At 44.9% G+C, this 27,144-nt stretch overlaps 2 protein-coding genes across 4 annotated transcripts in view; both read right to left on the reverse strand.

Moving 5' to 3' along the window:
- grm8a (glutamate receptor, metabotropic 8a) overlaps positions 1–4,760 on the reverse strand; it is a 385,960-nt gene extending 381,200 nt beyond the window's left edge. For both annotated transcript variants that reach the window (XM_036577775.1, XM_036577776.1), the window contains exon 1: positions 3,986–4,760. In XM_036577775.1, the coding sequence (XP_036433668.1) occupies positions 3,986–4,510 (525 nt within the window). In that variant the 5' untranslated portion in view covers positions 4,511–4,760. The remainder of the gene's footprint in view (positions 1–3,985) is intronic.
- Positions 4,761–13,046: 8,286 nt separating this feature from the next.
- On the reverse strand, positions 13,047–26,098 carry znf800b (zinc finger protein 800b). Of its 2 annotated transcripts, XM_036577778.1 has the most exons (6): positions 25,020–26,098; positions 24,789–24,930; positions 16,595–16,690; positions 16,325–16,468; positions 14,406–16,161; positions 13,047–13,517 (listed from the first exon to the last, which is right to left on the reverse strand). In XM_036577778.1, the coding sequence occupies exons 2-6, from the start codon at positions 24,910–24,912 to the stop codon at positions 13,508–13,510; spliced, it is 2,130 nt and encodes a 709-aa protein (XP_036433671.1). In that variant the 5' UTR covers positions 24,913–24,930; positions 25,020–26,098; the 3' UTR covers positions 13,047–13,507. The 2 variants fall into 2 exon arrangements, with proteins under 2 accessions (XP_036433671.1, XP_036433670.1); XM_036577777.1 differs by having other exon boundaries at positions 24,789–26,098.
- Positions 26,099–27,144: the final 1,046 nt, after the last annotated feature.

Below are 27,144 nucleotides of genomic sequence, written 5' to 3' on the forward strand. Positions count from 1 at the left end.
ACTTTAATCTAAAAAAAAGAGATACTTTGTACCAGAGTTAATTTACTAAGCTAAACACACTCAAATACGTCCACTGATCAGTCGAAAGAGCCGACTCATTCACCAGCGCTGTCTGTCTGTCTGTCTGTCTGTCTGTCTGTCCAAACGCCTCCCTGTGCACACTACAAGCGTGAAACTCACTTAAGTGCACACCCTGTTGGCGGCTGTGGAGGCTTCCTTTCATCCTAAATGTGAGACAAACAGCTCAATCTGAGGAACCTACAGCTTTATGCTCGCCAAATTCCAGCCAGGCTATTTTCAGCCCATCTAACAAACTCTGTATTATTCATGAGACATGAAACAGCAGATAGAGCAGCAACTGTAACAAGATAGCAGCTCCCAGCTTTTAAATACTCCAAATCCTGTTAGGCAAATGAACAGTTAGTTTCAGAGACTAACAAGGCCGGGACTGCACACTCACACATACAGCACTGGGAAAACGTCAGAGACCACCCCACACCTACTTAATATCCAGTCAAATCCTCTGTCTCTATATCTGTGTCTGTCTCTTTGTGATGATCCAGCACAGAAATCCAGTTCAGACACTTCCTGAATCTGTAGAGTCGCCTTTTCCATTCCATCTTATCACAAGATCATACGAGACTCACATCCGGAGTTATGAGCCTATGAAGAGGGGCTGAGATACACGTCATCTGCCTCTCACCGTGTGGAACTGGTGGATTCGTGTGTCCGTCTACATTCTGTGTGAAACTGACCAATGGACTCTCAGGAAATCACTAAGGACTGACCATCACGCCGGAAACCCTTCATTCTTCATTCAGTCCACATCGGAGACTCATGTGAAACGGCGTGCAGAGAGTTTACAGCTGCTGAAGCTGCTGCAGCGGTTTTGGAAAGTAGTGATGAAGATAACGGAGCATTTAGATATGAAACATATGAGGATCATGATATATGAAGAGCCTTTAGAGGAGGATTTAAGAAGAGATGAACAAATCGAGAGAGAATGGCATAAAGTATAAGTTATTCATCGTCAGGAAAAAAAGCAGAAAACAGAAAATTACACAGAAGCTTCATCAACTAAGTATAATAACAGATTTTTCAGTATTTACATTGATATATCAGCAAGTGAAAACATCTTAGTGTAGTTAATATATCTAATATTTCTTATTATGAGACTTTTGTAAGAACATTATAAGATTATTTAACTTATTTTGAGTCTTTTTTACTTACTTGAAATAATTTTACTACATGAAATTATCTCACTATGTTGGCAGATAATTAAATTTGGAATAAACAAAATTATAAGTTCATCTTATAACATTCCTACAAATATTTATTGTTTATTAATATTTATACTAGGGCGGCACGGTGGCGCAGTGGGTAGCGCTGTCGCCTCACAGCAAGAATGGCCTGGGTTCGATTCCCGGCTGGGTGACCTGTGTGGAGTTTGCCTGTTCTCCCCGTGTCTGCGTGGGTTTCCTCCGGGTACTCCGGTTTCCTCCCACAGTCCAAAAACATGCAGTCAGGTCAATTGGACGTGCTAAATTGCCCGTAGGTGTGAGTGTGTGTGTGGATGTATATGTCTGTTTGTCTGCCCTGCGATGGACTGGCGACCTGTCCAGGGTGTATCCTGCCTTCCGCCCGATGACAGCTGGGATAGGCTCCAGCACCCCACCGCGACCCAGAAGGATAAGCGGTTTAGATGATGGATGGATGGATGAATATTTATACTAGATTTTAAATTGTTTCACTTGCCAAGATATAATTTACTGCAGTGTCCATGGCAGAGAGGTACAGTAGTCCCCAAAGAAAACTTATTATTTCAGATTTTCCACTATTTTCCATCATCAACATTCCATATAAACTCAGAAGACTCGTGTAGGTTCACTGGTGGTTCTGGATAGTAAATAAAATGTCTATATTTGTGTTGTAGTCATGGCGACCCCTGGTTCCTATCACCACCACTGTAAAGAGATCTGAACCATTTCACACCAAACCCCTCTGAACCTCTCTGTTTACGTCTCACACACTGAGCTATGGAGGAATTGTAAAAATTCCCCTGTAAGACTGGAGGAATGGAAGAGTTAAACTGGTAGTACTGCCTGAATAAAATGAAGGCTGGTCTCTGATTTGTGCACAGCAGTGAAATTCTTTTTCGACTGCAGTGTGAAACATGCCTGCTGGGAAAAATATCCATGCTGGTAATATGTCGCATGCATCATTAGCCATGGCGAAAGCACATTGTACAGCATGCCTACATCAATCAGTCAAACCATGGCCAGCTAATGAACATGAGTCAAACCTTGTTCATTAAGGTTGTGCTGTTAATTGGGCTCGTGGTGATTGTCTCTGCGGAGACGGAGGCCAGAGGAAGGACCGGGCTTTTGTTTGGGCTGCTCGGCGGCTGAAAGCTCAGCACCGCCAAGCACCTATCTGGCATTTACACCGCACACATTTACCCGTGAGACGTGCGCTATCTGCCGCTCAGCAGCCTTTTCTCAACAGGGAACAGCGCAGCGGAGTGGGTGTCATTCTTTTAATAAGACTGACTGCTTTTTAATTGGTTGTCATAATTGAACTTTATCTATTCACACCAATGACGGCGGCAGGGCGTCTGAGTTTAATAGCCGAGCGAGGGGAACACAGTGAGCTTCTGATTCCTTTAATATCCAATGCTGGAGCACGCAGGCTCCTCTCAGGCCCAATATCCGGCCAGGAACAATGTCTCTCCAGCTGGACGCCTATGCACAGATAGCCTGCACCTAACCCTGCACTCCGCAAGTGTCGTTCTCCCGCCCGCGTTATTGCAGTTTGTCCTGTGCGTCGGCCTAGAAGGGCCCATGAGAGGCGGCTACCACTTGACCCTTCCAGCTCTCGCCTACACCATCTCAAAGTCATGACACATATCGAGCAGATGCAGAGAAACTGCTTCAAAGTGCAGCGAGGTTTCAGCCCCGCAAACCTGCAGGTAATGTGATATTATTACGCAACATGACAAGTGTGTACAGTGTCCTCCATCGCGCTCAACAACAACCCACGAATGTGCTTTCCTTTGCACAACTAAGCAAAAAGCATCCTTGGACCTGGAGTACACTCTTAAACCTGCAGCGTACTTCAAACAAAACAACGTCTGCGAGATCAAAAGTTGCAGTAGTTTTTGTTCATATGGTCACTGCTTTCTAAACAAAACTACTAATCACTACCTCGCTTATTGTTATGAGACCTCCCCCTGACTGTGATTGGTCGTAATTTCTACCTCAGTCGATCTGAGACCTCCCCCTGACTGTGACTCCTTGCTAATATCCACCTTGTTTGCACTGAGACCCCGACTGTGATCTCACTCATTCCGAGACCTTTTCTTGACTGTGATTTGTCCTAATCTCCACCTTGACCATTCTGAGCCCTTCCCTTGACTGTGATTGGTCCCTAAATACTGCTTTGTTTGTTCTGAGACCTCCCCCTGACTGTGATTGGTCCCTAATTGCCACCTCATTTCTTCTGAGACCTCCCCCCCAACTATGATTGGTCTCTAATTTCCACCTTGTTTGTTCTGAGACCCTCCTCCGACTGTGATTAATCCCTACTCTCCACCTCATTCATTCTGAGACCTCCCCCTAGATTGTGGTAGCTCCTAATCACCACCTTGTTTGTCCTCAGACCTCCCCCTGACTGTGATTGGTCCCTAATTTCCACCCCGTTCACTCTGAGACCTCCCCCTGACTGTGATTAGTCCCTAATCTCCATCTCAGTCCCTAATCTCCATCTCAGACCTTCTCTTGACTGTGATTGGTCCTGCTCGCCGCCTCGTTTGTTCTGAGACCTCCCCCTGCCTGTGACTGGTCCAGTAACACCATGTTCAGCAGTAATTCAGTTTTGTTAAGTGTTTTCGTCCATTTTCCATGCACCTCAACTCAGGAAGGACTCAAAGGGCTGATCAGTACAACAGCAGACACGGGAAGCACTCCCTCAGAACCAGGTGTCTTACCTTGAATAGGCGTAGGATGTTGGCCACCATGATGGAGACGGAGCTGGCCGACGCGCCGATGACGCCGACGATCTTGTCGGGCTTGGCAAAGATGGGCGGGTCTCCGTTGGCGCAGCGTACATCCGAGCCATCACGCTCGATGAGCGCCTGGACAAAGGTCAGCGACTGCTCCAGCGCGTATGTGTCCCGCGAGCATGTGTCCAGGATGCGGGCGCCCAGGGTCACATTGGGCAGCAGCTCAGGGTCCTTGTTGATGAGGTCGATGGCGAAGAGCATGGCCTCCAGCCTATGGATGCCCTTCTCCTTCTTCAACTCTCCGCAGGGGACGCCCCGCTCGCCCCGGGCGTGCACCGGGAACAGGCCGCCAAGGATGATGTCGCCGTCCAGCCGGATGGAGTGGGCGTACTCCGTGGGCAAAGGCTCAATCCGCTGAGACAGGGATGGAAACCAGCAGCAAAACTCAGCCGTTAGGAGGAGGAGGAACCAGCACGGCGCCTGATTCGGGCGCGTTTGTTCTGACGCCATGGTGAGACCACAGGGAGGGGGGTTAAATCCGAAATTCCCGACGATTTAGCCAAAGGGGTGCAGCGACAGGACCATCCGCTTAGTGCTGAGGCCGAGGCCCCTGTGCGGTGGAGGTTTCACCGCGGGGACTTCTCATTCTCCACGTACGTCCGCAGCGCATGTCACGTGACGGGAAGCGAGGAGCGGCAGAGAAGAGCAGAGCGTTAGGATCCTCTCTGCCTCATGCTGCAGCGATCTCACATCTTCAGCCGAGCCTGCAGAGGAGACAAAACAAGCGAGTGAGCAGCTGCGAGACAGGCAGCTCACAACGAAACAAAACCATCCTGAGATATGGACATCTTGACAGAAAGCAAACAGCATCAGTCAGCTGGGGCTTGATGTGTTCCTTCATTTCTGCCTCACTGAGTCACACAAATGAAAGAAGGCATCCTTTTACGTTTCTGCACACAGTCAGAAGCTGTTTGCAGCAAATGAGAACGCATTCATTAGTATAAGAAAGCTGCGAGAGAACGAGCAGGCAGAGAGATTGCAACACTACTGGCACTATTAGGGCTATATGAGGCAGGAAACAATACAATAGTGAAAACATCAAGTCTAAAAAGGTCCTACAAACGGCCTGATTGAGGGTACCAGGCGCTCTTTTTTATAGGCCGCACTCTCCTGGTTGTATGTGCTCTGTTTTTCCACACTGCAGTGAAAGCAACCATAAAGGACCAGCAAGTTCAAGTGATTCGTGATTCGCAAGATACAATGCCACTGAACTGGCGCTGGCGAAGGGGGGCGATGGAGTGCCTTTCAAATCCGAGCCGTGTCCTCTTCTTCCAGTGACTCAACACAGAGGGCGATAAGGTGGGGCTTAAAGGGCTCATCAGGGACACGATTTCAGGATTGCAACTGTTAAAAATAACGACAATAAAATGTACAGCAGAGCTAGTTTTACGTCAGATCTCACAATCTGCAGTAGCTGAAAACAGCTGGCTGCTTTTGGGGGCGTCGCAAAAAGAAAACTCGCAGGTCGAGGTTCAAATAGAGAGTCTAGGTTGAGTTTTAGATCAGTTTTGAGTTTTTAAACTAAAAAAACTATAATTTAATGTAATAATAATGCTTAATCAACAGTTGTATCTCCCGCTCTTTGCGCATTCCTTTAAATCTCATCGTGTGATGCTGTGTGTCATATAAACAGTCGCTGTGCCACAAATCAACAATCTGATTGGTCATTGCTCAGCTCATTTGCATATAGTTCATCCAAGAACAAGAGAGCAGTGGTTTGATGTGTCGGTTAGATGTATATACTGTCGTCTCTCACACTACTGAACCGTATGACACGTTCTGTTTTAATGCAAAAATCATTTTGCATGATGTCATCAGTCACGTCACTCATACACTGCTTACAATTTCAGCTCCCTGAACTTAAAACACCTTCCCGCATTCCTGGGGATCATATAAAGTTTGAAAAATGTGTCGTTCACTTTCCAGTCCATGTGCAGCCTGTTTGACTTTGTGATGTCACAAAAAACAACACCTCCACCTATTTAGCCTACAGCGGTTTAGCTCCACCCACTCATGCAGAAGTTAAGAGTGCTGCAGCGTGGGCTGATTTTTGTTTAACGCACGATACACGGCAGGCAATCAGAACAGAGCTCAGTTGCATGTCAGTCTTAAAGGGGCACTAACAAAAACAGCCTCTGAGATGAAGGGAGGGTGGAAAATTAATGATTTTTGGTGCATAAAAGCTCAAAGATGGATCTCAAAAAATACAAGAAAATATGTTAGATACGTGACTCAACCACAGAGGCAGATAAGGTGGGACTTAAAGGGCCCATTCTGAAATAAAAGAGTTTAGCGTGGTATGTAAAGTCTAAAAAACATGCCATTCTCTTCTCAGCCCAAATATGAGCAGCCTGTTTTGAATTCGCTGTTGTTGTGATGTCACAAAGGCAACATATTTAAAGTGTATCCACCTTATCAGCCTACAGCAGGTTGGCTCACTGAAGTTATAGGTGTTCAGCTCTGACTGCTGTTTGATTGAGATGCAATACAGGGCAGCCAATCAGAACAGAGCTCATTTGCATATGCCAGTTTTAAAGGGGCAGTAACAAAAACAGCCTGTGTAATTCTAAGAGATGAAGGGAGGTTGGAAAACAAATAATTGCTCATTTTTGGTGCATAAAAGCTCAGAATTAATCTCAAAATACAAAAAATAAGTCGGATATGCGACTTAAAGGGCCCATGTCATGGAAAACCCTTTTTTTCTGAAATAAAAGAGTTAAAAGTTTTATGTTAATTCTATTAAAGTTTAAAAATGTTTAACATTGTTTAAAAAATATGAGCAGCTTGTTTTGAATTAGCTGTTTTTGTGATGTCACAAAAGCCAACAGATTTCACACATATCAATATACTCATGTACCGATATACAGCCAATCAGAACAGAGCTCGTTTGCATATGCCAGTCTTAAAGGGACGGTAACAAAAATTGCCTGTTTAAATCTAAGAGTTGTAAAATGAATCACAGCTGATTTTTGGTGCATAAAAGCTCCAAGTGGGGAAAAAAGCTGGATGAGGCCTCATCGTCATAATTTTGGGAGCAACTCAGTCATCAGTGGACTCTACTCAGGCTTTGATCATGTCCAGACAAATAAAAGCACCTTTTTTATCCCATTATATCCCTTTAAAAGGATTTATATCCCTTAAAAAGACACGTACAAGCATCAATCTGCATGTATCCTCAATTATAACGTGACCATATTCTTCTGTGTCAGTGTTTTTCTCCATCTGAGTGAGATGAATCACCCGGCTGTGTCCTCACTAATAAGGCTGGATTGATGGGCAGTCACAGAATTTAAGCTCCTCGATCGTTACCAGCGACAGAAAGACGAAGGTGGTTATTAGGCACCTCTGGCACTCTTCTTCTTCACCTTCTTCATCTTTTTTCTTTTTCATTTGCGAGTATAGTTACGTGTCAAGCTGTGCCATCTTCCCCAGGAGATTCTATTCCGTCTCCTCCAGCAGGACTGCTCTCCGGGGATCCCTCTGCTCTCCGCACAGACTGATAGCTTTCCTCAATCCCTCCTCTCCTCGCATCCTAAAAAAGGAAGAGGTCCCAGCCCTTCTTCTGCACAGAAGCCCCCCGTTTAGGCTCAGTGGGCATGAGGGGGCTTCAAATGGAGCAGTTTAACACCAGGCTGAAGTTGGGCTCCCAATTCTCCAGCTTCTTGTTGGAACTCTCCGTTCCACCTTAAATGGTGCGGCAGTTACGTTCTGGCGTCTCAGGCTCAGAATGTAACTGCCGCACCATTTAAGGTGGAACGGAGAGAAGCTGGAGAACTTCACATATATGGGTCTGTATGATAAGACATCATGTTAAGATCAGATAAAAACCCTCTCTAAACATTTAACCGCCCAAACAAACTGCTGTGAAGACGGGTTAGGGACTGTATGCAGCTGCTCGCTCTTGCATTCCTTTGCACTCGCGCAACTTCACCGCAGACCTTCGCATTTTTGCACCGCTGCACATCCACAGAGCTCGCGCTCACGCATGCAGCTAGGGCTCGCATGTGCTGGAGAAGCCCACCTTTGCTCAATAATGCACGCACGAGTCTAATATGAGTGAAAAAGAAGGAGGAATTAATGTTTAAAATCAGCCCTACCTCCCCTTCGGTCTCTCAGACGACGCTCGCGGCCAGACACGCGCCCGGGTGCTGAAATGAACAGCGCGCGCGCCCGCGAGACGAATCACTAAAATACTCTCGGCGTCTGTGATTGGTCTTCTCGTCCTCTCCCTCTCTCTCCCTCTCTCTCTCTCCCTCTGACTCACTCACTCACTCGCTCGCTCGCTCGCTCTTCTTCCTCTCTCTCTCTCTCTCTCACCCCCTGCTCCTCTTCCTCTCTCTCTCTCTCACTCACCCCCCGCTCCTCTTCCTCTCTCTCTCTCTCTCACCCCCCCCGCTCCTCTTCCTCTCTCTCTCTCTCTCTCTCTCTCTCACTCACCCCCCTGCTCTTCTTCCTCTCTCTCTCACTCACCCCCCGCTCCTCTTCCCCTCTCTCTCTCTCTCACCCCCTGCTCCTCTTCCTCTCTCTCTCTCTCTCACTCACCCCCCGCTCCTCTTCCTCTCTCTTTCTCTCACCCCCGCTCCTCTTCCTCTCTCTCTTTCACTCACACCCCTGCTCTTCTTCCTCTCTCTCTCTCTCTCACCCCCTCGCTCCTCTTCCTCTCTCTCTCACCCCCCCCGCTCCTCTTCCTCTCTCTCTCACCCCCCGCTCCTCTTCCTCTTTCTCGCACCCTCCGCTCTTCTTCCTCTTTCTTTCTCTCTCACCCCTGCTCCTCTTCCTCTCTCTCTCACCCCCCCGCTCCTCTTCCCCCCCTCTCTCTCTCACTCAGCCCCTTTGCTCTTCTTCCTCTCTCTCTCCCACCCCCCGCCGCTCCTCTTCCTCTCTCACCCCCCCGCTCCTCTTCCTCTCTCACCCCCCCGCTCCTCTTCCTCTCTCTCTCTTTCCGACTCTTTCTCACTCACTCCCCCCCCGTATTCCTCGCTCTGCTCTAACAGGAGCGTGTTTGTTGTCGAAGCGCGTCAATTAAGTTAATTAAATAATTACACTTAACCTCGTACACACGGAGCGCTCGGCCGCGCGCTCACCTGCTGCTGGGGCGCTCTGACGTCACTGCTTGACGTGTGTGGAGCTCTGGAGTCCCGTCGACAAAAGTCAGATTCCTTTAAAATGTACATTAAATTTAGTACATTAAACGCGCGCGGTATGCGTTCATATCCAAATTCAACGTTTTCCCAAAACCGCCCAAAATACAGTTTGGGATCCCGCCGCCCCGCGTGACCCGGAGGCAACCGTGTGTGCGCGTGCAATACAAGAAAAAAACAAAACAGCAAAACACGCTGTAGTGAAACATACAGCTCTTATAGAGGAGGCGTTAGAGTAGAATGAGGAGCTCAGCGTGGAGCATTACTGCCCTCTAGCGGCGACGAGGAGGAGGACAGAGACTTTACCCTATCAGTCAACGGTTTAGATGTAAACAGAGTCAGAACTGTTCACGGTGGTGGTGATAGGAACCAGACGTCCCCCTCTAAAAGCTCCCTCACAGAAAGTTCCTACAGTAAATGGTTATGAATTCACTGCCTGATGACTGAGACACTGTTTTATGATAGTTTAGAGAACTTAAACTCCATTCATGGTGGAGGGATACATGCAGGGCACTGTGAGGCAAAATAGTCCCCAAAGAAAACTTATTTCAGATTTTCCACTATTTTCCATCATCAACATTCATATAAACTCAGAAGACTCGTGTAGGTTCACTGGTGGTTCTGGATAGTAAATAAAATGTCTATATTTGTGTTGTAGTCATGGCGACCCCTGGTTCCTATCACCACCACTGTAAAGAGTTCTTTTTAGAGATTTTTCAAAACTCAACTCAGTGAATGACTCACATTTACTCTGATGTCCTTTCAACTAAACATCACCAAAGAGATGAAGAGCACTGTTAACTGTTACAGCAGGTAAAGCTGGAGTAGATCATTTATTTTAGAATCTTTTTTTTTTACTTTATAACATTTTTTACCATAACATTCTGACCACCTCCTAGTTTCTACGCTCATTGTCCATTTTATCAGCTCCACTTACTATATAGGTGCACTTTGTAGTTCTACAGTTACAGACTGTAGTCCATCTGTTTCTCTGATACTTTGTTAGCCCCCTTTTACCCTGTTCTTCAGTGGTCAGGACCCCCATGGACCCTCACAGAGCAGGCACTATTTGGGTGGTGGGTCATTCTCAGCACTGCAGTAACTCTGATGTGGTGGTGGTGTGTTAGTGTGTGTTGTGCTGGTCTGAGTGGATCAGACACAGCAGTGCTGCTGGAGTTTTTAAACACTGTGTCCACTCACTGTCCACTCTATTAGACACTCCTACCTTGTTGGTCCACCTTGTAAATGTAAAGTCAGAGACGATGGCTCATCTGCTGCTGCACGGTTTGTGTTGGTCATCCTCTAGTCCTTCATCAGTGGTCACAGGATGCTGCCCACAGGACGCTGTTGGCTGGATATTTTTGGTTGGTGGACTATTCTCAGTCCAGCAGTGACACTGAGGGGTTTAAAAACTCCAGCAGCACTGCTGTGTCTGATCCACTCAGACCAGCGCAACACACACTAACACACCACCACCACGTCAGTGTTACTGTAGTGCTGAGAATGACCCACCACCCAAATAGTACCTGCTCTGTTAGGGTCCATGGGGGTCCTGACCACTGAAGAACAGGGTAACAAAGTATCAGAGAAACAGATGGACTACAGTCTGTAACTGTAGAACTACAAAGTGCACCTATATAGTAAGTGGAGCTGATAAAGTGGACAATGAGCGTAGAAACAAGGAGGTGGTCAGGATGTTACGCCTGATCGATTTATCATCCTAATAGCAATCAATAAATCAAATGCTCCGATCATAAGAAGGAAAAAATGATCTGTGGAAGCTGCAGGACTGTAAACACCCTGTCCAGTCATTTCATTCACACTCATTTTTTTAAAAACTAGCTCACATTTCCTCGATTCTACACTCTTACAAAAGATGGTTCTTCAAGGGTTCTTTAGTAGATAACAGCGCTATACAGAACCATAAACAAAGAACCCTTTGCATAGTGAAATGGTTCTTCAGGTTGATGGAGAACGTGTTGTGCATGGTTCTATATAGCACCTTTTTGAAAATGATTCTACATAGCACCAGAAAAAGGTTCTTCTATTGTTATGGTGTCAAGCTTGTAACAGCAGAACTCCTTTCGGTGCTATATAGAACTACTCTCAAAAATGTAAACACCATTTACAACACATTCTCCGTCAATCTGAAGAACCGTTACACCATGCAGAGAACCATTTAGGCAAAAAGGGTTCTGCCAATGTGTACGATGTCAAGCTTATCACAATAGAAGAACCCTTTTTGGTGCTATACAGAATCATTCTCCATCAATCTGAAGAACCATTTCACCATCAAATAGTTCTAGAACTCATGGTTTGTCTTTACTTAAGAACCCTAGAAGAATATCTTAGAGTGTACCACTACTCCAAGTGCCACTACACGGAACTGAATCCTTTACCTGTTATCTAGAACATGCACTTCAGAAACTGAAACCAAGTCGAATCAGGCTACAGTGGTCCATGATGAAACTGCACTCCTAAAACAAGAATTGAGTTCTTTAGTAAAGGCAACGGTTCTATAAACAATGAATACTCCAAGAACCATCTGAATGCTTAAGTGGTTCTTCACATGGTGAAATGGTTCTTCAGATTGATGGAGAATGTGTTGTATGTGGTTCTGTAACCATTTCCTCATGCGAAGACCTATTTAAGCAAAAAGGGTGCTGCAAATGTTATATCAAGTTTGTAACAATAGAAGAACCCTTATTGGTGCTATACGAAACTCCATCAATCTGAAGAACCAGTACACCACGCAAAGAAACATTTAAGCACGAAATAGTGCTAAAGAACCATCTTTAAGTGCGCACACTATCATAAGAAGCAGCACTGCAGTCTGCTAACGCTGTTTATACTGCACACAGGAGGAAATCAATCTCACCATTCCTGCCAGATCTGGTTCTAGATCTGAAGTCAGATACAGACAGGAGGTTTCACTGGATGCACTACAAAAGACGGTTCTTCAACATGACAAACGACACTAGTGTGATCGTGTCCTGTGGATGTTCATGATTAGAGAAGACAAACAAACTCAGATATTCCAATCTCTCTTTTATTGTTGGGAAAAGCAAACTTCATAAACAGATACATTCATTTCGGCTGTACGTAAAGTAGAACCCTACCATCGTCTATCGAGTTAACTGTTAAACAAAACAAAGTTTGGGAACGCCTAAGGAACCTGCAGTTCTTTCTGAACTGAATCATGGCTTGAGCACAGCTGCGCAGACGAGGCATCTTGTAGAAACGTACCGATTTTAAAAAATATATCACTGCTGTCGGAACAAAACCTCGTATCTCCAAAATGATCATTTTACAGGAGAAGGAAAAAACACTTTGCTTTTAATGTAAGTCAATGGAACCAGACGCTTTTCCAAGTCATTTTGGATTGTTTCTTTTGGTCCATTCATCATGAAATTTACACACAATATAAAGAACAACAGGCAATTTTAAATTATATCACAAACTGAAAAACGGCAAAAATGGAGATAAAAGGTTTTGCTCCGACAGCAGCGATATATAACTCATAATATGTGATGACGCATGTAAAATGATAGCTCTTTTTCAGGTTGGACTGAACAAGGCATCTGGTATTATTCAGAAAGTCGTGTTATGCAGGCCTCAAACATTTAGATTTAGAAAAAAAATAATAGTAATAATAACACCAACAACAATAATAATAATAATAATAATAATAATTTCATATTCCCAATGCTGTACATTTGCTTCAACGTAAAGAACGCCTGTACTTCAGATTCAGGAAAGATAAAGAAATCAGTCCTAGTAGTAAAAAAGAACAAGTTTAGATTCACCATATATTTGCATTGAATACCAATGAGCACTATGTGGTGCATCACCAAGCTGCACTACTGATAGATCCTTCTCGTGAGCTTCTCCTGGGGATGATCCACTAAAACTGGATTCTGGAGACTTATGTTGGAGATTGGGATTCGGCAGCAATCGAAACCCGCAGGCAAGAACGGATTGTTTTTTGCTTTGTCCTCTCTAATTGGTTGGTTAGTGGTTAAACCCTCCAAAATAACCATAGACTGTTCTGTGATCACCGTGGAGTTGCAGGGAGTTTACAAATTTGTTTGTGTGTATGGAAGCTTGCCACACAAAAGTAAAACAAAATGCACTTAAAGCAGGTAAACTTCCATTCCTCTGCACAGTTTTAACTGCCAAAGCTACAAATTAATCCTCTCCTACGTACAGACGAGTATTTACACTGCAGCACGTTTCCATGGTCCAGTTCATGGTTTCGGTCACTGACGTACTTCTAGCTTCCCATCCGTCCTGCCGGAAGTCTCGTCTAAAAGGATCTGAGAGGAAAAGAACCAGAGAGAGAAAAAGAGAGAAAACACCTGTGAGCCAGAGTTGCACAGTCAATTAGCCTCGTTTAAACACAGTGTCTCCTCATCTGTTTGCTAGCGGCAGTAGCTGGGGAACCCTTGGCCGCAAGCAGCCCATGACCAAGCGGTAATCGAGTGTCTGAGTTGTTTTCCCTGTCTGATGTAACACGCTGCTTCTGGGAGAGAAAAACCAGGCTCAACATCTAGAGGGATCAGAGGAAGAGTGATGATTTAAAAGAGGGCTGTCACAGCGACAGATGGAAGTCAATAAGCATGGACCCAAAGAACTGGATGAGGAACCGGGGGGGAGAAAGTCGACACAGACACCCAAAGCGACTCCGTCATCCTTATTTGGAGATCAGAGAGTCTCCTAAGTCTCCCCGGTCCTCTGACAGAGAAGCGTGACTAACACTGCTAGCCTGGACCGTGCCGTGTCCAAGGACATGGATGAGCTATCTTAACTGCTTCTCAAAAGAAGACCCTCCAGTGTCTCTCTCCCTGTTTGGTCAGACAGCGCTGAACCCCAGGGACCACTTATACCTTGAGGTGAGAATGAAGCTGCCCTCATTTTCGAGGGCCTGCGCCAGGGATCCATATTTCATTTTCCAGGAGCTCTGCCAAGAAACTGTGGCCCGCTCTAGTGTGTGTACTTCTCTTTCTGTATTCTGTAAGAGCCAGCTAGCGACTCCTGAACACCTGAGTGCTTCCAAGAGAGGTTTATCACGTAGACTGGACCAGGTACACATCGGTCAGTTTCTTTTTGGCGCTTTGATTTTAAATCTAATGCCTCTGACAAGCCTAGTTAATCAGCATTTGATAAACTGCCTCAGATACAGCTGTCTGAACTGACAGACTCACCCGAGCAGGGACTTGGAGCGCGTGTTCACTCCCGTCGTCCTGCCGTCACTGTTGGCTGCATTCCGGTGGCTCCTCTTGTGCGACTCCAGGTAGACCTTCTTAGCAAAAGCTCGGCCGCACATGTCACACGCATGCAGAGAGAAGTTTTTGGTGACCCGCACTTCCGTGCTGTCCTCCACCTCCTCAGAGTTGGTGGATACGGAGTTCGGAATCCGAGGTAAAAGGCTTTGTTTGCGCGTAACAGGCGGTGAGGGAGGGGGGAGGTCCTGTTTGGCTGAGACAAGGGGTGAAGGCGGGAAGCACTCAGCCTTCGGAGGGCCATGTAACAGAGTGGGTTTGTGGCCGTTGACCTCCTCTTTCGCATGGCGGCGCTTTTCCGAGCCTCCGAGCACCACTTCGGCAGGCTTTTTCACGGCCCGCGACTCCAGGCTGGGCAGGATCTTGGCCAGGTAGGCAGAGTTCTTCTTGTGTACCACAGTGATGTGGCGCAGCACGTCTCTCTTGCGCCGAGACTCGTAGGGGCACAGCGGGCAGCGGTAGAACTTGATGAAGATGTCGCTGCCGTTGTCTGTGTGCAACTCGATGTGTTTGGTCAGGTTCTGGCGGGAGCTGAACTGCCTCTTGCAGAGCTTGCAAAAGAGCTGCCTGAAGTCAAAGCCCATGGAGAGCCTGGGCTTGCGTGACAAGGGGCCGTCTTCGTCCTCCTCTCTAGGCCTCTTGAGGCACTCCTGATCAGCCGGTTCTAAGTTGTTGGAGGGGCAAGGGCTGACGTCGAGGCACTCGTTAGCAATGGACTTCATGGTGTCTGACAAGTCGGTTGAAGGGCTTTTGGAAGTGAGGATCTTGTGAACGAAGCGCATGTGTCTCTTGAGCCGAGCTTGCGTACTGTAAGTCCTCTTGCAGAGGAGGCACTTGCAGGAAGCCAGGTTATACTGAGGAAGGGGCGAGAGGACCTTGGGGGTAGGTGAGACAGGAACGTGTGGAGGGGGCGTAGCCTCTAGCTGGCCTGGTTTGGTGGCAATGTCGGGTGTGATGAGGTCGCGGCGGAGACCACGGTGCACCTCATCAAAGTGGCGGCAAACGTTGGCTTTGGTGGCAAAGGTCTTGAAGCAGACCGGGCAGCACTTGCCATTGGGCGATGGCGCGTGCACCTGGCCCGTCTGCCGGTCCTTCACCACGGAGAACAGACTGATGGGCACCGTACGAGTCTCTGTGAACTTGCGGAGCTCCTCCAGGCGTCGCTTGTGCATCTTGTGGCAGTGGCGGCGGATGCTACGTCGTGAATTGAAGTCTTTGCCGCAGAGGCAGCACGTAATCGTTACATCGTCCGCGCCGCTGTTGACCACCTGCTCATCCACGCCCTCGCTGCGGCCCTCTTCTTCCTCCTTGTTCTCCTCCAATGTTACTCCTTCAGCCTGCTCCTTTACAAGCTTCTCACCTCCTTCTTCTTCTTCTTCTTCTTCACTTTCCTCTCCCTCGGCTTCTCCTTCGTCACTCTCCCCGTCCATGTCGTGCTCCTGTTCTTGCTCTTGGCTCTCTAGTTGGGGGTGTTTCCAGCTGTCCATGCTGTGGTTGGAGCTATTGCAGGGGAAAGGAGACTCAAGGTCGTCCTCTTTAATCAGATGTTGGAACACAGCGTTCTGATTGCCCTCTATGGGCTCCAGCCTCACCACATAGTCCTGTCTGTCTGGCCGGGGGTAAATGGCCTCCAGTAGCTCTTTAATAGCAAGGCTCTGTTTGCCATCTCCCAAGTGCTCTACAACAACAGGACAAGATAGGTCAGAATAATACATGTTCAACTGCAATTACATGGTGCAATCTTTATCAGGGTTAGCAGATGGCAAAAAAATGTAAATACTATTTCACTAAGGCTATGGCTTTTAGAGACATAATGAAAAAGTGCTGTACTCAGCACTGACCATCTGGTTCCGGCAGCCTGGGAAAGCAGTAGTACTCTTTGTGCGTAATTAGGTTAGGAAGGCCACGGAAGAGGCTCCGACAGAGCTTACACTCAAATATTGTGTCCACCTCTTTCAGCAGTATGTGTTTCAACTGTGTAGTACCTGTAGAATGACACAAGAGGGCAGTATAAGCAACCAAGTTGAAGATTTCACGCAGAGAGACCAACACATGGCACACAAAGCTTCTGGTTTCCTAAAAAAGATTTCCCAAAATGATCTGTATGGTACCTGAACGAAAACATTCAATGATCTGCTGGATGCCAGACTTTGATGTCTCCAGTGGTCTCTGCAGCAGCGAAGGGTCTCCAGGCTCAACGGAATAGACTGCAACAAGAAAAGAGAGGGAGAAATTTAGAGTAATGAAAATATCCAACCATAAGACGAGTGGTTACTTTTCAGGGCGCTGAGATTACCGTTAAAACTGGGGCATTCTGAATGGGAAAATGAGAAATCGCAATATTAACGATTTCACGCTGCATTTCTGCACAAAAGAACATTTTAGACGAGGATTAGTCTTCAGAAGCAATGACCAAGGGCGTGAGGAAGAACATGGAGTTGCTAATCAAACCAAATGGTCTCCAACAGAGCAGCTCTGCTGCCTTAAGGCTGAGAGTGGCTGCCTGTCCAGATTCAACAGCCCTAAAATCTGAAGATCTAGTCTGCAACCTTGGTGTAGTAATGAACTGCAAAAAATGGCATCCTGTCAAGAGAAATGAACTTAAATCTAGTTGATATATATCCATGGTTGCGCACTTATTAAAAGATTATCTAGCTTATTTTTGGACATTTCTCACTTATTTTAAGTAATTTTATTAAGTAAAATTCTCTCACTATACTGGCTGATAATTTTGCTGGTTTCGAGCTCATTTCTCAAAACAAGCAAAATTATCTGCCAATATAGTGAGATAATTTTACTTAATAAAATTACTTAAAACAAGTAAAAATGTCTAGAAATAAGGAAAATAATCTTAAAGCTTACAGCAATCCCAACAGGAGAAATATTAGATTTATTGACTATATTTAAGATAATTTTACTTGACAAGATACCATTTTTTGCAGTGTGGGCTCTGATCTCAGCAGTCGTGTCAAAGCAGTTATTAAATCAGCTTTTTAATCACATCAAAAACATCAACAAGATCAGAGACGTTCTGACTAAAGCAGAGCTGGAGAAACTCGTCCACACGGCCACCTTAAGTATAACCATAACTTAAATTTACTGCCTCCTTAAATTCAGTGCTGCATTACATTCACTGCCACTTTAAATTCAGTGCTACCTTAAACCTGCTGCCACCATAAAATCAGTCCTACCTTAAATGCAGTGCCTCTTTAAACTTACTTCCACCTTAAGCGCTACCATAAATGCATTGCCACCTTATATCCACTGTTTGTGCTGATAGTGCTGTGCATTAAGCATGAGTCTGTGTGTACTTTGTATGAGTGTCTGTGTGAGAGGTGTGCATTGTGACATCACTTGTGTCAGTTACACTTGAAATGTCCCATTCCACCATTCATTCCCTATGGAAAAAAATATCTTCTCTGAATGATCATTATACGAAAACCGTATGTTGGATCACTTATAGCAACCTAATCAGGTATAGGTCAAATATATGCAAAGTTTTGTGGCTCTAGCTCGAAAACCGTGGGACAAGAAACATTATTTTTTGAGTGTATAATAATAATAATAATAATAATAATAATAAGAATAATAATAATAACAATAAAAAAAAAAAAACAACAACAACAACAACAACACGAAGAAAAAGAAGAAGAAGGATTACAAAAAACAGTAAGCTGGCTTTTTCAAGCCGACTTATCTTTGAGCACTTTGAATGACCGCAGTGTATGAAAGGTGCTATATAAATAAACCTGCCTTGCCTTAGGGCTGAGCAGAGACTACTGCGCTCTCGCTAGAAAACCTACTCCACCTGCAGACATACCACTGATCTGATCAAACAGAAGACGGCGAGAAAGGAGAGGGAGCTGGAGGAATGCCATGCATTCAGCGCAAACAGATTCATTTCTTTTGACGCGCTCTGTTCAGCGCCATCAAAGTCCGGCGGAGCGCGGTGATCAGAGGCAGATACGGAGCCCAGGCAGACGGTCACAGCTCTAGGAGACGTGTGGTGAACGCTGACGGAGGAGAGAGTGTGACTGTATATGATACGTGTGAATAAGTGCATGAACTTCTTCTGTGATGTGCAGCTCCTCTCTAGTGCGCTGAGCTAATGTCTCTCATTCACCTCCAGAGTATTCACACCTGCTGTCTGGGGACGAGCAGGCGTGCAAACCGTCACGTCCCATTTGTCTTTTCTTTATTCTAAAAAGGTCACGAGGTTCCGACTTTACCAAGAGATGCCACTGGATCAGGGGTGTTAATCTCAACCACTACAAAGGATTGTATTGAAAAATCTCACCATTGACCGTATAGTTTCACTCTGTAGCTCTACAGTTACAGACTGTAGTCCATCTGTTTCTCTGATACTTTGTTACCCTGTTCTTCAGTGGTCAGGACCCCCATGGACCCTCACAGAGCAGGTACTATTTGGGTGGTGGGTCATTCTCAGCACTGCAGTAACACTGACGTGGTGGTGGTGTGGTAGTGTGTGTTGCGCTGGTCTGAGTGGATCAGACACAGCAGTGCTGCCGGAGTTTTTAAACACCTCAGTGTCGCTGCTGGACTGAGAATAGTCCACCAACCAAAAACATCCAGCCAACAGCGTCCTGTGGGCAGCGACCTGTGACCATTGATGAAAGAGTAGAGGATGACCAACACAAACTGAGCAGCAGCAGATGAGCTATCGTTTTTGACTTTACATCTACAAGGTGGACCGACAAGGTAGGAGTGACTAATAGAGTGGACAGTGAGTGGACACAGTCTTTAAAAACACCAGCAGCACTGCTGTGACCACTGAAGAACAGGGTAAAAGGGGGCTAACAAAGTATCAGAGAAACAGATGGACTACAGTCTGTAACTGTAGAACTACAAAGTGCACCTATATAGTAAGTGGAGCTGATAAAATGGACAATGAGCGTAGAAACAAGGAGGTGGTCATAATGTTATGACTGATCAGTGTACACACACACACACACACACACACACACACACACACACACACACAATGACTGCATTGTGAAACTGGATAATAATAATTTAAAAATGTAAGTAATTCTACGGGCTGGACAGGACTGTGTCGTGGGCCTGATCTGGCCTGCAGGTCTTGCGTTTGACACATGCGCACCAGATCTTTCACATTCACAGGGCTAAATCTGCACAAGCACAAATTTAGACTGAGAACTGGGCAAATTTCAGCAGCAGTAAACTAGGCAATATTCTGGCAGCAAGCGGAGCATAAACTATAAATAACAGCCGACTAACAGACAGGAACGGTTCTAAATCGTCTTCTTTTGTGATCAAATGTTTTTATTTTAAGAAACAAATATCCCAGCCCCTGTGTTGAGCCGAATTCCGTCTTGCCGTCAGAATCAGACTCCCCTTCACATGCGTGCGCGTCACATGGATGCTATAGATTACACATGCAATTTTTGTTATACACATAAAAACAAGTGTAATCTGTAGCATCCAAATTCCTGCATGCCGTGTGAACATGAAGGGGAGTTCTGCATCCTTCAGCTCGTCAACAGATCAACGTGTCCATTTCATATGTGGCACTACAGGGTCTGGTTTGTCAACTCAACTCAAATGTTAAGAAGAGCTATTTTGTCTTTTGAACAAAAAACAAACCACTTTGGGAACATTTTATGTCCATTTTATTGAAGTAATGTTTTACCATCTTGGCTGTAAATATGTCTCAGTATGTGCTGATGTCCTAGTGTAGACTAAAAAATATAATATAAATAAAAAACACAGACTCTGCTTTAAGCTTTAGCTCAGCTATAGCCGCTTTTCTCACATCTCTGGCAGGAAAATTTCTGAAGTCGCCAGTGTCTTGTTCAAATTTTCCTGTTCCACCTTAAATGGTGCCTGAGGCACCAGAATGTTACTGCTGCACCATTTAAGGTGGAACGGGAAAATTCGAACGAGGAGCTGGCGAATGAGAAACTGACTTCAGCTTCGCAACTTTTTAGCGTTTCAGTTTCTTGTTGCAGATTAAACGTATCAGGAAACCAGCTGGAGTGATAAATGCAAACTCCATTCATCTCCAAATTATCGATGTTCATCTTAAATCTCTCTCTTTGCCGTGTCGTTAGCTACTAGCTAGGCGAGACTGTTGTCTGTGTTGCTATGGTGACCAGCAGTCTGCGCTGATCTTCAGGGTTAAAGGGTGAATCAGCAGTTCTACATTAACTCCAGAGTTTAAGACCATTTATTGTTAAACTGTGTTGAACGATCAGCAGAGCTTTATTTTACTGTAAAGGAGGATTATTTTATTTTTACCTAATAATCTGATTCAGCTGTGGAGCCACAACAGGGCAGTAAAAGAGACACAAGCTGCTGACCCCTGGCTCAAGGCTAATGCAGGAAAGCAAATTAAAAACACATTTGGTCCCTGAGCCTCTTTTGCTGTTACAGACTGAATTCATCAAGAGAAGGAAGACTAATGAACTGGGCTAATACGGCCATCAAACCCCAAGACATTTACCTCGTACACCTGGACCCTGAACTCTCTTCTGCTCTTGATTGCTCTCACGCTCTTAATCTTTCGACAGGTTGAGAGAAGCACTATTTTCTTTGGGCTCCTTTGGATCAATTCATTCAGGAGTTCATCTTGTACTCTGCAAATAAGGCTGTATTAAAGTTTGCATTATTAATGACGCCTGCTTGCAGTGCTCTAGATTAGCATTCGCAGAAGTGTCTGGCTCGGAGACACAGGGTGTGATTTACGATACTAACTCATCTGAGGGTTTTAGAATCAATAACACCACCAACTGAATGCTTCAAGATGAGGATGCACCAATACCATTTTTTTGACTGAGTATGAGTATATTTTTAGTACACACTGATACTAAGTCTGATACCATACTGAGTAACCTACTTAGAATGAAGTACCTGTTAGTGTAAACGAGTGTAAAGTACCTCAACAGTTCAACAGTAAGATTCAATCACTGAATCTAATTTTGAATAGTGTGTTATCTCGCTATGCTACATCAGTGATCTCTGATCGAGCAGCGCTGCAGTGGAGGTTTAGTTCCCCGTCAGAAAAGCTCTTCTGTACAGCTGTAAGTAAAGTAGGTTTCATAGTTTTGATCCTCATCTGTCTCTTTCAGCAGCAGCACAGCGACAGCAGGAATCACATCCGAGGCTGACGCATCCGAGGAGCTCACGCTTCCGGTTTTCTGTCCTGTTGGAGTCGTTTGATTGGCTGGTTGAGCCGTAGCTGAATGTCCTCTAAAGCCAGACAGACACTGTGTGATGTTAGAGATCTTGTTCTTTGGTGACTCTCACTGTACGTTTAATAGACCATCGTGTTCAGACAAAGCTACGAATTATAAACTCACACTGTACGAAACGCTCCGTCTGACTGACCTGCTACGGGAAACGCAGCCTCTACAGACGCTCTGTCTACAGACCGCTATCAATAAAGCTGATTCACTCAGAATAACCGAGTACTGAGCAAAACGCTGAGACACTGAGCAGCGCTGATGTCACTACTCTGTTTGACTAACCAGAATAAAGTTGCACTGACTGACTTTGGTAGGAAATGTTAACTTTTTCTCCTCTGTTTTGTTGGCCTGTGTGTGTCCACCTGTGTTGGGGAAGCGGCTGTGATTATGTTTGCTTGCGTTTATAACCAGGCTAAAATCTCTCAGAGCATTCCTGGCGGGAATCTGCCATGGAGGAATGTCTAAAGTGACCGACGACTTTGTGTCCGATTGTGACGCCGTCAGTAACACCTCTCTGTGTGAGCACATGTCACAGGCTTACATCACAGCTGGTATCAGAACATTGGTTCTGGTGATTTTTTATGAATACAAGTAAATGAGCACGGTATTGGCCCAAGACCAGTATCGGTACAGATGTACTCCTATTTCAAAACAGATTTTTTTCATTTCCACATAGGCAATTTTATTTATAAATACACTGCTGTCATTCAAAATGCTTTACAAATGAGAAAAAACATGATTAAAAGATGATTAAAACTAGATTTCAAAGAGAAAATCATTTAAAAAAATGCTTTGCATTCTGTGGAAGAAACACTGAAAACATGATTAATCTGAACAGCTCTTAAAAAGGTCCTGACACCGACACAGTGTTCTGAAGCCAACACAAGCCTGAGACAATACGACACCGCCTGCCCCAGCAGAGGAGCGCTGAGGCAGTGTGGAGAAAGAGGACAGACAGCGGATGAACACACCTGTGGATAAAGCAGGAAAAACAGCAGGAAGATTGATGCGAGAGATGCTGGGGGATTTATGGCCTGGCGGACGCGCTCAAGGCCAGCGGGGCCTGTGGGATTGTTTAGCGCCCATCTCTAAGTCACTTCATAGGGGAGGCACTTTATGACCGTGTGAGGGTATTTCCTGGAGGAAAGCTGTGCAAATCTCCAAAAGGGTGACTTAAATGACTTAGCAATACAAGAACTGAAGGCCACCGCTCTGCCAGGTGCCAGTTAAGGCCTATTCACACTGACTTTTCCAGAGCAAAAAAAACACAGTTTTGAAAATGAACGTGTGTTAGGGCTGCAGGTCATTGACATAAAATGCGATGTTCATTAAGCTGTCAGAAATCACAATGAAAATACAAAATTACAAAGGCACCATTAACTATTCTGCAAAATAAATAGAAATTAAACACTAACAGCTACTGACATCAGAACTGCAGATTCTGGGCTGAGAAACAGTCAGCATTACCTCAACAGCTTTTTCTATAAAGGCTACAAACCCAAATACACATATATTTATTTTTATATAAGCATGCAAGAACAAATACGTATTCTTGTTTCATTTTATTTTTTGTTTAGTTATTAAATGTTTTGGCGTCAGACACGCCCGGGTGTATTTAGTTTAAAATATCGTTCTTCCTTTTGGTTGAGTGTAGTTAAACACTGTGTTCTTAGTTGATCCAGTACTCTTATTTTGAAGGACTCTTATTTTGTGGGCCGTCCAGTAGCGAGCTTCACAACTTCACTGGCCAGCAGAAAAACAGTAGAGCCTGAGCCGCCTGTGTGCTGCGTGTTTCCCCTTTTACTGCAGCTGATTTGAGCTGAATCTCCATTAAAGCTGAGTTATGGGGACGTTTTAAGGTCTCACAGTGTTTTGTAGTTGAATTTCTCATCATGTTGAGAAATTTAGATTTCCAGACAGCTAATAAGTTAGAATGGAGAAAAAAGAGCCAGCAGTGCTACATTTAAAAAAAAAACAAAAACAAAATCAGCAACTGATTTTTCTGTTAAGTATTTGGCACTAAATCCAGTTAAAGGGACTAATTTTTCTCTCTTTATAATGAAACATGCAGCTAGTCAGTGTCTACATACACGCTATGTTCAGAAAAGCATATTGTACTGCACTGTGACATAATTTGGCACGATAACGATATATACTGCCACACTGCCCAGCCTTAACATAAATGTCTTAAATACCCTGTTAGTCAGTGAGGCTCACTCTGCCCCCCGTCCCACCTATCAGGACCTTAACTAGGAGAACTAAACGCTCTCATCACACAGCCATGGTGTTTAAGTATCAGCATTCTCAATGGAAACAGATGTAGGTAGGCTGAGGGGTGAAAACTACCCTCTGTAAGGGTCATGAACTCCCCGTGACTCCTGCAGTGTAGGGAACAATACAAGCTAGCAAAGGAATGTCCTGTAATCCCTTTTGACCCCCACAAGCTGACGTGTGCTTAGAGATAACAGTGATGCAGTGAAATGCGTTTAAAGCCCCAGATAGACAGTGTAAACACAAACACATCTAACCAGTCAAAGGTCTTGTTCAGACTGTCAACACAAATCTGATCTCTGTTGTATCCAGATTGTATTCAGATTGATTTTTGATAGTCTGGACAGCAAAAAAAACACCTGAAATCTATTTTTTGCAAATCAGATCAAAACCACATTTGGAGGTAGTTTGAAATGCGACTCCAATCAGATTTTTACAGATGTGTCTCAGTCTGGACACTCAAATCCTTTGTGGATAAGACTAAACACCCCTGTCCTACCATAGCAACCTCCTAGCGACACCTTAGCAACCAACTCTTATACCATAGCAACCAACTCTTATACCATAGCAACCTCCTAGCAACACCTTAGCAACCAACTCTTACACCATAGCAACCTCCTAGCGACACCTTAGCAACCAACACTTACACCATAGCAACCTCCTAGCAACACCTTAGCAACCAACTCTTACACCATAGCAACCTCCTAGCAACACCTTAGCAACCAACTCTTATACTTGATACTATGTTTTTCTGTTTTTACCACCAAAAGTTCTTCAGTTGTGTAAATTCCAACGTCCACCAGCTTACCTGGCGTCTTGCTGGCCTGGTCCGGCCCAGGTACAGTGGCCTCATGGCAGAGATCGTCTGTCTGACAGGACTTCTCATTGAGAGGGGTCCACTGCGCTTCTGCTGAAAGACCCTCCATCTCCATCACCACCACGGTAGGACTCTGAAATGAGCAAAAAACTGGATCAATACACTGCAAACCCAAACTAACAACCAAACATGTTTAATAAAGTCACAGAGAAACAGACTGACCTAATGAACTGGTCTTACAGGTACAGCGTATACAGCGTTTATCAGACCCTCGGTTTTCATCTTCGTTAAAGTACAAATTTTTCCTTTATGAATGAAGGAAATGAACGGGGTGCAAAAGTGGCACTACTCCACTGTATTTCTGCTCACTGAAAAACAAACACAGCTTCACATACACTATCTCAGGACAGGCCCCCGAGCACCAATTCAATGTTGTTCTGACTCGCACTCATGTGTTTGTCTTTTATCCCTCGTTCCTCCCATAGACTCCCATTCATTTTCTCTCCTAATGAATTCCTATTATGTCCTTGGACTGACAGCCACCAAACTGCATGTCCTCGCTCAAGGCAGATCCCTGAGCTCTAATCCACAGCCGTACTGACCCGCACTCCTCTGTGTCGTTTTTTCATCCCTCGCTCCTCATTTTCAATTACACCTCGCAACCAACTGAGAACCCCCTAAGAACCACTCAGTAAACATCCCGTACACCAGGGGTGTCCACTCTCAGCCACAGTGGCTGCAGGTTTTCATTCCAACAAAGCAGGACTGCACACGATCCGCTGGTGAAAGGCTGAGCAACTGACTAAACAAGTGGAATCAGGTGAGTTCCAGCCCTTTGTGGATAAGACTGGACACCCCTGTCCTACCATAGCAACCTCCTAGTGACACCTTAGCAACCAACTCTTATACCATAGCAACTGCCTAAAAGCACCTTAGCAACCAACTCTTATACCATAGCAACCAACTCTTATACTATAGCAACCTCCTAGTAACACCTTAGTAACCAAGTCTTATACCATAGCAACCTCCTAGCAACACCTTAGCAACCAACTCTTATGCCATAGCAACTGCCTAAAAGCACCTTAGTAACCAACTCTTATACCGTACCAACCTCCTAGCAACACCTTAGCAACTAACTCTTGTACCATAGCAACCAACTCTTATACTGTAGCAAACTCCTAGCAACACCTTAGCAACCATCTCTTATAACATAGCAACCACTTCACCTTCACCAGAAACTGGTGGTTGTATTTGCAATTGAAAAAGGTAATAAACTGCAATGTTACTGCAAAATTCACACATCACAATGTTTAAAATCACAACATCATTTCGCTGCTGTCGGAACAAAACGTCGTATCTCCATTTTTGTCGTTTCTCTGTTTTTGACATAATGTGAAAATGCTTTTTGTCCTTTACATTGTGTGTTAATTTCATGATGAATGGACCAAAAGAAACGACCCAAAATCACTTAAAAAGATCTGAGGTTTTGTCCCGAGAGCGGTGATATCTTGAGTTAAGTATCGTGATAATATCGTACCGTGGGGCCTTTAGTGATTCCCACCCCTATTTTTAAATGCCTGCCTGCCTGTTCTTTTCTCTGTCCTTCTCTTTTCCTGTCTTCTCTCCTCACTGAAGAGAGAAAACAAGCAACATCAGCTGTTAGGTAATCACCAGTGTGACTATCAGACAGACAGAAAGACAAACAGACAAAGAGAAGAAAAGAGAGCATCAAACCAAAACCCATTCACACCACTGACTGGGACACTGTTATTCAAATGAAACGGCAATCGGCAGTGTGATTCTAATGAGCTCAGTGGGTGGGGGGGGCCTTCACCAGGACCATCATCCAAACCACCCAATTAGATCTCCTGCTTCAGAAAGTAAAAGTACAGTGATTCTCTTTTAACACTTATTATCACTGCAGTGCAAGACTTAACCGTTCTAGATAAGGAGAACTTCTAGACTAATTCTGTACGAGTGCACTATAGCACCTTCTTGTTTGCTGACTTTAAACAAAACAAATAAAAACACTAATTTGGCATGAGTTCATGGACCAAACACGGTGGATACTTCATGCAGCAGCCTTTAAAAAATAAAGAAAATCAGTACAGGGTTCTTCTCTGCTCTCAGCACCAGCACTAACTGAACACTAGATGGAGACAAAAGCACAGCTTCAACTGAAGTGCTAGAGAACATACAAAAACAAACATAAATCAATCCCAAGTGTTCTTATTGCTCTTTTACACAACTGCTAAAATGAATTATCCTTAAAAGGGGAATTCCACCATTTTTTCTAAATTTCTGCATAATTAAGCAGTTAAGATGCTAACAGAGTCGTTCAGAGTGG

The sequence above is a fragment of the Colossoma macropomum genome, unplaced genomic scaffold, assembly GCF_904425465.1.
Source record: "Colossoma macropomum unplaced genomic scaffold, Colossoma_macropomum, whole genome shotgun sequence".
Lineage (NCBI taxonomy): Eukaryota > Metazoa > Chordata > Actinopteri > Characiformes > Serrasalmidae > Colossoma > Colossoma macropomum.

What these genes read in the sequence shown, in the direction of transcription:
- znf800b (XM_036577778.1), bottom strand. Translation starts at nt 24,912, where the DNA reads ATGGAGATGGAGGGTCTTTCAGCAGAAGCGCAGTGGACCCCTCTCAAT. An exon ending in CCAGGCCAGCAAGACGCCAG is followed by an intron (nt 16,691 to 24,788) that starts GTAAGCTGGTGG and finishes TTCTTGTTGCAG; the next exon opens with TCTATTCCGTTGAGCCTGGA. An exon ending in CATTGAATGTTTTCGTTCAG is followed by an intron (nt 16,469 to 16,594) that starts GTACCATACAGA and finishes GTCATTCTACAG; the next exon opens with GTACTACACAGTTGAAACAC.